This window comes from Tupaia chinensis, unplaced genomic scaffold, assembly GCF_000334495.1.
Source record: "Tupaia chinensis unplaced genomic scaffold, TupChi_1.0 Scaffold000217_1, whole genome shotgun sequence".
In the NCBI taxonomy this organism is placed as follows: Eukaryota; Metazoa; Chordata; class Mammalia; order Scandentia; family Tupaiidae; genus Tupaia; species Tupaia belangeri.
The window spans coordinates 4,027,306-4,040,206 of NW_006159692.1; the positions used below are offsets into that span (position 1 = coordinate 4,027,306).

The 12,901-nt window shown below is 50.1% G+C and overlaps 1 protein-coding gene across 2 annotated transcripts in view; it reads right to left on the reverse strand.

The window, feature by feature from the left end:
• Nucleotides 1-3,187: 3,187 nt before the first annotated feature.
• The window catches only part of CPEB3 (cytoplasmic polyadenylation element binding protein 3), a gene marked incomplete in the record, with an annotated part of 190,369 nt that continues 180,655 nt past the window's right edge, over nucleotides 3,188-12,901 (reverse strand). For both annotated transcript variants that reach the window (XM_027771496.1, XM_027771495.1), the window contains 1 exon segment: nucleotides 3,188-6,429. In XM_027771496.1, the coding sequence (XP_027627297.1) occupies nucleotides 6,202-6,429 (228 nt within the window).

The window sequence follows — 12,901 nt, forward strand, 5'->3', positions numbered from 1 at the left end:
GGTCCGGGGTGCCGAGCCTGCGGGGGCCCCTCGCCTGCTCCCCAAGGACCCAGGCGGCTCAGTCTTCCCGCAGGCCCTCCCGAGACGCCCACGCCGCCGTCTCTACAGCAGGGGCCCCAGACCCCACTCCGAACCAGTGCAATGTCTGGGGCGGGACGCTCCCCCGGGGACTGGTTTCCGCAGCCGGCCGAGCCCGCTTTCTAAAGGGTTTGGTTGGACCTAGCAGAGGCCTGCTTGCACGTCTAAAATCGACTCGGGACTTGAAGGACGCCCATTTTCTGAAATCAGCGGAGAAACTAGTGTAAAACCCGAAGCGAAGGTGGCATACTTACCCTGCCATTGCCTTGTGATTTTGGAACTCGGTTTCCCGTGGCACCTGCTGAAAACCCAGTGACACCTCAGGAACCCACGCGGAGGTGACAGCGCATTCAGATGGCAACCGTTCCAGACAGTGTGTCACTGTGTATCCCACACTGCGGCTTTCAAAACTTTATTTTTAACGTGGCCAGAGAGGGACAGAGTGAGAGTGAGAGAGGGCAAGTGGGAAAGCAAGCCGCCAGGTCCGGGACTGGAACCGCAGCTGGCCATGTGGGAGTCCAGCGCCTTAACCACCACGCCCCCACCTGCCGGCCCCACACGCTGTGCGTTTTACGTAGTGTAACGTGTGTCCGAGGAATGCTGACCCTTGTACTTAATTTGCTGTCAGGGATTTGCCAGAGGGGAAACAGCCAATCAGGCAGCTAGCAACGTGCCCTGTCCCAGATGCCAACCAAGCGTTTCCTTAGCAGATGCAAAGGATGACAAGTGTCGGTACTTCATACAACTAGATTTAATAAGTTGTTGTTACAGAAAAAAAAATGAAGTCCAAACTACAAAGTTTAAGCAGTTGTAAGCAGTAGCTGCATTGAGCCCCGGGTAGTCACGGTACTGAGGTTCCATACAAGCGAATGAGTCCCCAACGGCGGAAGCTGAGTAAGGGTCGCTAAGCAAAAAACAGGCTAAGAGAACAAGTAAGAAAAGATACAATACATTGAAAAGTAGTTGTTAGTTGAAAAACAAATACAGAGATCTTAGCGGTGAACACTCTAAAAGTTATGTCCATTATTTTGACAGCAAAAATACAAAGACCCAGTACTTTATACCCCGACAGAACAATATCCAGGAAAGAAAAGGAGAAGTGATCCCGGAGTAGCACCCGAGTTCCCACTGGTTGCCATGCGCCCTGGCGGCAATCACACGTCCACTTCCTGACCCATTGGGGGTATAAAGTCAACAGCATGGGTTAGAAAATACTCTGTGGTAAGATGGAACACGACTGCAGCTGAGATAGAGGAGTTCGGTTATTAGAAAATAATAATAAAAAAACGAACGTTAGCTGACACACAGTACAAACTAGTGAAAAAGGAACACTCCATACAGTTACGCCAGTTCTAACAAAAGGGTACTTTTTTTTCACTAATCTGTGACTAATCTTTCACTCAAACCTTGCAAGTAGAGATGTCACAATACTCAAATACTTAGGTAGGAGCTTTACCCAGTTAAATGCCATTGTGTTGCTAATATAATAGATAAAATGAAAACTAGCAGGATTTGCTAATTGCATAAATGCAGTACCTCTGCATCAGCCATGCCTCACTAACAAGCTAGAAAACACAAGATATAGGCAAAAATCTAAGCGTAATCTTTATACCACTAAGCAAGAATTTTCCAGTGATTTCTTTTCTTCGGTTCCTAATCATTTATTTGTAGTTAATGTAAAATTCCAACCAGTCGTACCCAATTTGGGTTAAAATTTTACATCACGACTTGATCTAATCTATATATTATTTACAAAACTGAATACACAGAGCGTTCCCCAGAGCCGAGTCCGGACGCGGGTCTCCGAGTGACCGGCCAGCCTCGCTCGGGCCGGAGCGGGAGGCCTGAGCACTCGCAGACGCGCCTCGTCTGGGGCAGGTCACCGGCCTCCTGTTTACCAACACCAGTTCTGCAGTCGGATGGTTTGGGGGTTCGTGCCCCTGTGCTGGCACCAGCTGCCTAACAGTGGGGCTCCCAGGCGGGGCGGGGAAGCAGCAGCAGGAGGCAGGCGGGTCATGCAGGGGCAGCAGAGTGTCGCCTGAGGCAGGCAGACAGGGCGCCAGGGCGGGGAGCAGGCAGGGTGAGGACGGGCAGCAGACACGTGCAGTGGCCATGTACAGGGGTGACAGCCCAGCGTGCTCCCTCAGGGCGGCCACCCAGCCCCGCTTAGCGACTCTGACTCAGACGTCACCACTGTGAGCGCATGGAGAAATGGCGGGACAAAGGAGTGTCGCACACGGGGACAGCGGACGGACGTGGCAGGGCCTCACACACATGCACGCACACGGGTACAGGCACGCACACGGGTACAGGCACGCACAGGACACAACGGAGGGGGCGGGGAGCAGTAAGACGTCCCATTGACCCAGCCAGGCGTGTCCTCCCCACCTGGGACCCCAGGAGGTGACTTCACTGGAGGGCCCGGGATCTGGCTGCCCTGGTGTTGTGTAAACCCACTGGGACGTCCCTAGAGAACTGTACTGTGACATCCCTGGTCTCACGCTAAACCACTGTGATAAAGGAAAAGGCTTGTCGAAAGCTCACGTGTTCTTCTCATTCTGCCATTTTATTCCCAGTTGTCCGTTACACGTCACTTTACATAACCGACCGCTCTCATCGTTGTAAACCACATCAGCAAGTTAATACATAAAGCTTTGCATTTCAAAAAACTAGACACTTTAGTAACAATATTACAAAGGTTTTAGCTTCAAAAATAACTGAAAATGAAAAAAATAAACTTTTAAAGAATTAGCATCATAAAATTAATTTATTCCAAGTAAAAATACAAAATAATAATATGACATTGACCAGATATGAAAGTCCCTCCCAGAAACAACTCTATTAATGATTGAGAAAGCACTCCTTAAAGAAAATACGAAATAAAATGAAAAATATGTAAATATGTTTAATTTTTTTCTTAGCAAAAAATCTTTCTAAAAATAACAATGAAAATTTGTCTCAGTACAAAGGCTACATTACTATTGAAAAAATACCAGCATGAAGAAAAGGTACATATTTGACAGTAGAAAAATGATTTCAGTGAATCACAATGTCTAAAGTTTGCAATGAAAATAAATCTGCAATAAAGATTTATGCCTTTTTTCTTTTCTTTTTTTTTTTCTATTTTTTATACAAACAGTACAAACAGTATTGCACATAACAACAAATAGTCGAGGTTAGGTTATAGCCTTCAAAAAATCGACTAGTTCAAGTGTCACTTCAAGGAAAGGCCACAACAGGACCGTGTTACCCAGGGGCTTCCCCGTCACGTTGCAGGTCAGATCACCTCTGTGTTTTAAAAAATAATTTTTTTGGAAGGACCCTCTCTTTGAATATAACATTAACAACTTGGGGGCACATTTATTTACAAAACAAAAGGGAACATGTTATAATTTAATAAACTAAAAAAGTTCTCTTTAAAAAAATACAAACAGAAGAACTCTTTCACAATCCTGGTCAGTCGTGCACAATCAACCCTTGATTATAAATATACAAATGAAGGGGAAGTGGCTCCACCACCTCGTCACAACCCTCAGCACCGAGTGGAGCTGACCTCCGTAACCTATCCTTCACGGCCGTGTGTTCTCCCTCATTTTAGCTTTCTGCTGTACCATCGTCCGGCTTTTTAAAATCTCAGTGTTCTTTTAGTACATGAGAGGGGTGCTTCTTCAAAAGGTTTTGCTTCTTTCACATAATTAGGTAGATTTCTGTAGGTTAGATATGATCTTTAATATTATAGTTATAAAGCTCTAACTTCTTCATTTTCAAAAAACACAAATAAGCATGAAAAAAATAAAGTTACCCATCTGTTAAATCATTTTCTTGCAGAATTAAATTAATATATATTTTTCTGAATAAACTTACTTAGAAAATATCATTTTCTTTCCTATATTTCAAAATTGAGGTATTGCAAAAGATCATGTCAGTCAGAAAGCATGCCTTTTTCCTTAAAAACAAACAAACAAAAAAATCTTCAGCCAACTTTTGAAAACTGTCTAGAATACAAAAAGCAGTAGTGCATAACAAAATTTCTTGTACAGATGAAAAAAACCCACGAACATAGGGGGGGGAAAAAAAACCCAAAAAAACAAAACCAAAGAAAAAAACACACCTGGGCTGGAAAAAAGCCACTATTACCAAAAAGCCCAGAGGTAACCTCAAAGGGGGAGGGTTCTACTAAGCATTTTTAATCCAGTAAAAAAACTATTTTGTTTTTCCATTTTGAAAACAAACGATAGCTTGGGAGCTGGTAATCGCAACTAAACGCAGAAGGAAAAAGAGAACAAACGGAAGAAAACTGAAGAGAAGCAATATTAACTTAGGACAGTCCCAGGACTGCGCAGTACGTGAGACGCAGCGACTTAAGTCTACTCTGCAGTGTCATAGCCAGTCAGATTGTCCCCAGAATTCCAAAACATAGGAAGAAGATCAAAGAAGAGTTCCACTGTCTCACAATCACCGCGTGTTTCCCTCTTACTCTCTGCAGCCTGCGAGTGAATGCTAAAAAAATGTCCGCGGAAGGACGAGCAGGTCCTTCTATTCTATTCTAGTCAAGCTTTGCGGGACACATCCAGGGAATTAAGTAGTTCGTTTCTCGCCCGGACAGCCAGCTCTGCCCAGGCCGCCTTCTTTGCTACAGACATTTCTTTAGCATCCCCGTTACATATCTCTCGGGAAAAAATGTGTCTAGTTTGTCAATCTGACAACTTATCTCTATGTACTGTATATATTCTTAGTGTCTGTAAGCTAAGATGAGCTCTTTGGTTTTCTGGATAAGGTCTGAAGCTATGTAAAATGGTGCAAGCAACTAGGAGGTTGTAACTAAGAGCTCATGTGTTAGTTCGTAAGATACCAGTTGTGAACTGTCGAGTTCGTCAATGTCTGACACAGAGGCTTTGAACAGTTACGTTTGATCACAGTTAGACATAATCACTTTACTATATAAAATAAATTGCACAATATAGAACAGAGCACCGCAAAGTACTTCATCTACCATCGACGAGTTTGCTTGAAGAATATCCTACACCTAGGTTTTCTACTGGTTGTAATATAGGTCGTTCTGCCATAGGCGCTTCCTGTTCCGAAGCATTCCGTTTACTGAGGCATGCCTTCCTCCGGTCAATCACCAATTCTTTGAATGAAAAAAAAAACTTTTTTTTTTAAATCAGTATTTTATAGCTTATATAGATTCTTAATTTGTGCATTGTGGGAAGGTTTTATACTAGACATTGGATATAAAATTTATTGCATGCAGCAACCTGATTAAGTAAACATGCAGTCAGAAAGAGCGACCTTCCACGGAAGCTTTCTGAAGTCTATTCTGATCTCTCTCGGCAGCTGACTCTACCCCTAAACCACACAAGTGTGTTGCTGGGTTTTGTTTCTGTTTTAAGTGATACCTTAGCCTGAATAGAGAATTATGGTATCAGTAATACCATTTTAATAGCAGCAAAAGCTATTGCAGCATCGATTTACGTAACACTAAGAGATCTAACCAAAGTCCTCAGCAAAACAAAATCAAACGTGGAGGAAAAATAAAGATCCAGCTTCTGAGGTATCCTTACAAGTCAAATCGACAGCGACTAACGGCTTATTTTCACGAAGGGTTTCCTTACTCTACGACCCAGCGGAGGACTGCTGATCGGGACGTGTCCGCTACCTCGGCCACCTGCTCGCGAGTTCCCTTTGGTACGTCTTGTCCTAGGGCAGCTCTCTACGTTTCTGAAAATAAGTGCATGCTCCAGTTCAAACCAGTCGGAACGACAGCAACACGGCAACAAGGGAGGGATCGCGGCCACCAACCCGGTGGCTGCTGATGGCGAGGGCAGTCTACAGACTGTCACGAGTGACAAATCGGGTGTAAAAAATTAAGGTACCAAGCAGACAAAGTGTGACTCAAAGTGCAGATCAGTACCGTTAGACACTCTGCAGGTGTGCGTTATACTGGACACTGAGTTCAGTAATATGACTGTAAATAATAATAATAATAAAAAGACCCATTTCTTCTTTAAAAATCGAGAACGAATGCACAGATTTCCAGAACGCCGTAAGCCCTGAGGCAGTGCCCTCTCTTTTCCCTCCTCGTTATCTACTCCAGTACTTGTGGCGGGGTCAGCCCCGGGCTCAGCTCCAGCGGAACGGGACGTGGCGAGGACGGTCGCCTCCCTCCTTCACCAGCGGTTTGTGGAACTCCCGGCCGGCGCGGGAGTGGATGCTGGCCCAGCAGTACTCGCAGTAATACTGCAGGCAGGTGACGTTGGCACAGAAGAACGGGGCGAACTTCCCGCCGCAGCGCGTGCCCTGGCACTCGTCGCACATCTGGTCGTCCAGCACGTAGGGCTTCACCTCCACCTGGGCCCACGGAGGAGAGACAGGGACACGGTTAGCAAGGCAGCTGGGCCACACGGCTGGGACCTCCGAGGGGTCCAGATGGCAGCTGAGTGCAGGTTTGCGACCAGCTCCTGGACTTGCTGGCTGTGTGGTGCCAGGCAACCCCTAACCCTCCCTGTGCCTTTCTCTACATCCCTGCAGAACAGGTGCCATTTACATGTGCACGCGTGTGTGCCCTCTGCATGCGGGTGGAGTGTCCACACCAGAGGGTACATGTGAGCACGCACACGGAGCCCCCAGGGCTGGCAGCCTCTGGCCACACAGGACAGCGGCCTTTGGGGAGAGGAAACATCAAGGGAATGGCGGGGTGGGGTTTCGCTGGAGTCAGGCCTGTGGGAAGAGCCAGGCCGGGGCTGGAAAGGCAAGGCTGCAGGGAGAGCTGCTGAGAGGCAGTGGCTTTGACATTTAACAGTAAGACTTTCAAAGGACAGATGCCCAGAACTGTACCCCGGGGACCGGAAGGGCAGGGGCGGCAGCCAGAGGGGGCGGAGCCGCTGGATTCTGGATTTGGGATCTCTCCATCTTACTCTTCCCCCGTCAGCAGCCGCAGTGGACGCGCCGCTCATCACGGCCCTCTCGGAGCCCTTTCCGGCCCGAGGGAAGGAAGGCTGCAGGGCAGGAAAACCAGGGAAGGGATGGCAACGACCAGTCTCCCCACTGCCTCGCCTGGGACCTCAGGAAAGGGACATGGCTGACCTCCATTTTCTGTCCCCATGTGAGGAACTAGCACGAAGGTGGCAGTCCAAGATCAGGCCCTTCCCAGGCCTACTCCTAGGCTGGGACAAGGACAAGGACATGCAGCTTCCTGAGGGGTGCTGGGGGGCGCGGGTGGCCCAGGTGCAGGCGGAGGCTGGGGCACACCGTGAGGCTGCTCTGCTCGGGTGCTTGGGGGGGCAGCAGGGTGGGAGACAGGGTGGGCTGGCACTGGCTGGCCCCCTTGCCCTTCGGAAGGCCCTGCGGCTGGCCTCCTCAGACTGCTACCGCCAGCCCTGAGCTCCAGGCCAAGGCCATTCTGCCAGGCAGACGATTCCAGTGGGAGACTCGGGGGTGTCCTCACTCTGGCTCTCCTGCCCCTCTTCCTGTTTCCCCTGTCAGCCTGCCGAGTGAGTGAGTGGGCCTCAGGAAACTCTCACCTGCATCTCTGCGGCGTATTGGTGCGGGCGGCCCCCCTTCCCCTCCGGAAGCCCCTGCGGCTGGCCTCCTCAGACTGCTACCGCCAGCCATGAGCTCCAGGCCAAGGCCATTCTGCCAGGCAGACGATTCCAGTGGGAGACTCGGGGGTGTCCTCACTCTGGCTCTCCTGCCCCTCTTCCTGTTTCCCCTGTCAGCCTGCCGAGTGAGTGAGTGGGCCTCAGGAAACTCTCACCTGCATCTCTGCGGCGTATTGGTCACAGTGGCTCTAAGGCGAACTGGCTGGGATCAAACCTAGGCCCCATTGGTAGTTGTGTATCTTAGGCAAGTCTCTCAGCCCCTCTGAGCCTCTTTCTCCTGAGATGGCGGGGGTCTTCAAAATGTTCATGGAAACAAGCATTGTGAAAAAATTATGCATGGGGACCAGCAGATGGTATAGATGTTAAGGCACTGGATCCCACATGCCAGATCGTATGGTTCGAATCCTGGGCCTGGCAGCCTGAAAAACTTACCAGGCGTGCGTGCGTGCGTGTGCATGTGTGTGTTTGAAATCCTGAAAGGATAATAGAGAAGGGATTGCGACATGGCCCCCCCTCCGGGGTGTGCTTTCTCACTTTCCCTCTCTCTGTCTCTGGTGAGCAATGCACCCTACAGCAAAACCAAACCGAACTCAAAACTATACACAGATTTAATGGCTGTCTGAACGAGAATAAACTCATACTTCAGTTCCTTCTTCCCAGGGCCTCCTTGAGGTCCCCACGTACATGCCCTGGCGGGAAGCTGGGTTCCCCTTCGCAGGGTTCCTTTTGAGAGGGCGTTACACCGCGTGGAACAGCGCCGCACGGTGCCGGCACGCACACCAGCTATTCCTACTGTCCCCTCTCTGTTCAGGCCACCACAGCTGCGTGTGTTCAGGATCGCTGGCGTCTACACTGGCCACCAAGCTCCAGGCCTTTGGTGGCTTAAGTTGGGGCCCAGAGGGATCTGCTTTGTCCTCCTCTGAACTTCATGCTCCCTGTCACGTGTCTGGCCTTCCTGCTGGTGGCTCTGCCGTGGTCAGCGCCTCCCCCAAGTGGCCAGAGGACAGTTCTGGAGCAGGAGAGCCGTAGCCCTGGGGTGACTGTGGGCTGCGGGACAGGCAGACTCCTGGGGCGGCAAAGATGGCACCCAAAGTGGAATGAATCCTTCCTGCCCCGAGGACAGGGGCTCAGAGCTGGCGTGCAGGGAACAGGTGGCAGCTGCTGTCCCTCCAGTCCGGGAGGAGAGGACTGCTTGGCTTCCACCCCAGGAAGACACCTCTTCTCAGGATGTGCTAGCAGCCAGCTCTGAGCCCCCCGAAGCTGGGAAAGGGGATCCAGCTGTCAGAGAGGACTAGTCTCCACAGAAAGGACTGTGGTGTGGCCATTCCTCCAGGGAGTGATTTCTCAGCTTCTGTCTCTGTCTCTCCGGCAAGCACATGTGCCCTATAGCAAAAATCCCTCAAAATAAAATACTAGCAGCTCTAGTCTGTATTAATGAGAAAAAATACACACCCTAGGTATGTCCTGGTAAAATCCCTTGCTAAAATTTCCAAAACCCAATGATAAATAGAAAATGTTACATGTTGCCAAATGAAAAGAGAGTTATTGCCTCCTACCAGTGAAAGAAAGTGGATGAACTGCAGTACTGGCAGCCACGAGCCCTGGGAATGCTATCAGACTGCAAGAAAGATACCATCTAGGGCCGCAGGGTGGTGTGGAGGTTAAGGTGGCCGGATCCCACATGGCCAGCTGTGTGGTTTGAATCCAGAACCTGGTCTGACACGCTGGACACATGTGTATGCAAGCCCAAATCCAGACAAGAGAATGGAGAAGAGATTGTGGTGTGGCCATCCTCCCTTGGGGGTGATTTCTTGCTTTTCTTCTCTTTCTTGCTCTAAGTGCACACGGCCTATAGCAAAACTAAAAAGCTGCTGTACCACCCACCTTGCCCGTCGTAAGCAGGAGGCGTTCTAAACCTTCTGTAGAGTGGCGTCAGGTAGAACAGAACGGTGGACAGTTTTCTGTCACCATCTTTAAAACCCCGCAATCTGTCATCACTTCCAATAACACCTTCCAACCACCGTTCCTAAGTTTGCAATTTCCAGTAGTTTTCATTTTGACTAGAAAGCTGGAAAATCGAGGTTGCTATGGGCTGCACATTAAACCAGTCAAGCTGACTGAATAAATCCAAATAATAAAGGCTGTGGCTTCTGGACTGCGACCGTGCTGTCAGGGGCCTTCCCTGAATACCTACGATGGCAGCGAGACTCCTGCTGCGGACGGCTGCAGCACCCGTGCGAAAGGTGTACAGAAAACGTTCTGGAGACAGGGCGCCACGCCGCCACGCCGCCACGCCATGGCTCAGTGACCCTCCAACACAGACGGCCATGCCTGGGTGGGCGGCAATCAATCAGCATCTCGGCCGATTTAAGCAACAAGCCAAGAGAAGCTGCAGGAAGGACACCGGTGTGTAAGCTGCTATGTACTTAGAGTGGCTGCTAGGCCGACCCCGTGGCCTGCTGGCTGAGGGAGCCAGATTCCACTGGAAAACACATGCCGCATGCGTGTCCTTGCCCCAGATCCCAACAAGACGGGGAGATGGGAGAAGGGACTGCCGTGTGCAGCCACGCATCTGGGGGTGCTTCTCCCTCTCTCCCCTTCTCTCTCTGGTGAGTGACACGCCCTCTGGCAATTAACAAAAAGAAAAGGCGGTAGCTTAGCACAGGTGCATTTGCTAAGACGACTAATATTTACGGATGCCTATCCCTTGCTAGTTACCATATACTTTTCTTGTTTCAGAAAGATTTTTGCTATAGGGCACGTGTGTTTGCTGACGAGACAGAAAGAAACAGAAGCAGAAAGCAAAAAATCAACCTCGGGGGTGATGGCCAAGCCACAATCCCTTCTCCTCCAGTCTCCTCTTGAGAGTTTTGGCCACATACTCACATGCACCCAGCATGAGTTTTACGTCACGGGGTCCAGAACTCGAACTACAGTCAGCTACGTGGGAGTCTAGCGACGTAACCATTACGCATCTGCCGGCCTGTTGCCATATTTTTTCAAAAGCTTATGTATTTCCTTCACTGTGGGGAGGCACAGCCAACAGGGCTTCTGTGCATGACCTTCCCTCCAGCCCTGGCAAGCAGCCAGGGTCACGCGTATCAGGAAGAGCCAGGACGGAAACCTAGAGCCTTCCCACTGGCTCCGCGTTCCGTGTACAGTGCCCTCCCACCTGCACCACTGTGCTGGGCCAGCTGCCACATGAAACCAGAAACGTGAGACACCAAGACCCAGTTCTTCTCTAAAGTAATTCATGGCCTATGAGAGTTTCCTTTCTTTTTAAAAAATAATTATTTAACTTTATTTATTTTTTAATTTGACCAGAGAGGGACAGAGCAAGAGAGTGAAGGAGCGAGAGGGAGAGAGAGGGAGAGAGAGGGGAAGTGAGAAAGCAAAGCCGCCAGGTCCGGGCCATGACTCGTGGTCAGCCATGTGGGAGTCCAGCACCCTTACCCACCATGGCACCTGCCGGCCCGAGCGTGTTTCTCAAAGGCATTCCCAAAGCATTTGTAGTTCTGCCATCCCAGTCACCTGTACTATTACTTGGTATTTTAGCTGACTATCCAAACTGACTGTATTTTTCTGAAAACACTAATTTCTCTGTTAACACCTTAACACTGATACACCTAGTGTATCAGGAAGCCATGATATTCCAGAGACGCGAACCTGGTGGACCTTGTTACTCAGCTATACCACGAAGCCCAGGTACTGGGGCTGGGAGGGCGGGCTCGGGGAGAAAGCATTTAACAGCCATGAGGATGGAGAGTTAGCAGCTGAAGATGAGGTATACGGTGATATCTGCATGCATGCTTTGAAAAACCATACTGTATGCTGTCAAGATAGAAAACGATTAAATATAAATTAAAAAAAATACTGGAGTCCTAGAGTTGATCACATTGCCAAACTGACCCTCGACTGTAAAGGGACTTGCTGGCTGGATGATGGAAACTACCCGGTGACAGGTGACAGACGCCTGGACTCATACCCACATGCCTGTTGGGAGCCCCGTGCCCCAGGATGGTGAAGAATACATGTCACGTGTTGATGACCCAGGAACCACTGAGGCCAAGGAGGACTGAGGTGGGGCCCTGGGCAGGGCCTACAGAGGGGGGATGAAGGGAATAATAGATTCAGAACGGTCTATACAAAGAGAAAGCCACACTTTAACACACCGGTCTCAAGGCTTAATTGTTTCTAACAAACTAGAGAAAATATTCCTCTCTGCAGTCATTTCGACAGCAGTTAACAGACTGATCTCCTGAAATAAATAAAGCAATGAATGAACCACTCCTGTTCCCAAAGAGGCCACCCCAGGCAGACGGCAATTACTCGCAGGGGCAGAATTCCTACCGTAAGGTAGTGACGAGAAGGGAGGCATCGGCCCATGTTGAACACGGTCTAAATTATGTGCTGAAGGTCACATTACGGACAGCCCAAGACAGACCTCTGGTGCCATCTGCCCTTTGGTGACGAGAACAGCCAAATAAGCCATCCAGAGACCGAGCCACCCCCAGGCAGGGAGGGCGAGCTTACAGGTGGCTGAAGCCAAGCAGAGGGCAGATTTCAGCCGATGGAGTAGAACGGACCAGCTGGGAATGAGGCCAAGGGCAGCGAGGTGACTGAGTAGGGACAGGTGTGCAGTGAGCACCCCAGCCCGGAAACTGGCAGCACAAATGCAGGGTGCAGGCCAGAGCGCAAGGAAGGTGCCGACAGCGGCAGGGCGAGCAAGGCCGTAACCCCAGAACAGGAAAACGAGGAGGTCGACGAAAGGACACGCTGCAGGTCGGGAGAGGAGAAACGATGAGCCGGCGATCCCAGACGTGAAGGGCAGAAGAGGGGAGGTGCAGGACTCCACGCTGCATGTGAGGAAGACACACAGACATGGGCACCTTTGTGCTTAAAAGAAATGCAGCACGCGGAGTCAGACGAGAGACGTGGGCTCCCTGTGGAAGCATCAGAGCATTCTCAGAGACCGGGCCGCGGACTACGGGAGTGGGAACCGCCAGCTCTGAGACTGCGCTCTTGTGCGCTCCTGATCACTCGAGGGGTGGCCTAGCGGATTCCAGGGCTGTCTCTCTCCAGCCTACACAGGGATCCAGGCCAAAGAATATGAAGGCCACGGCGATGTCAGGCTTTATCACGAGGGGTACGACACGTAGACCAAGGGGAGAGAGAGCCACCGTACTTGATCACAAAGCACACCTCTCATTTGGCACTCTGAG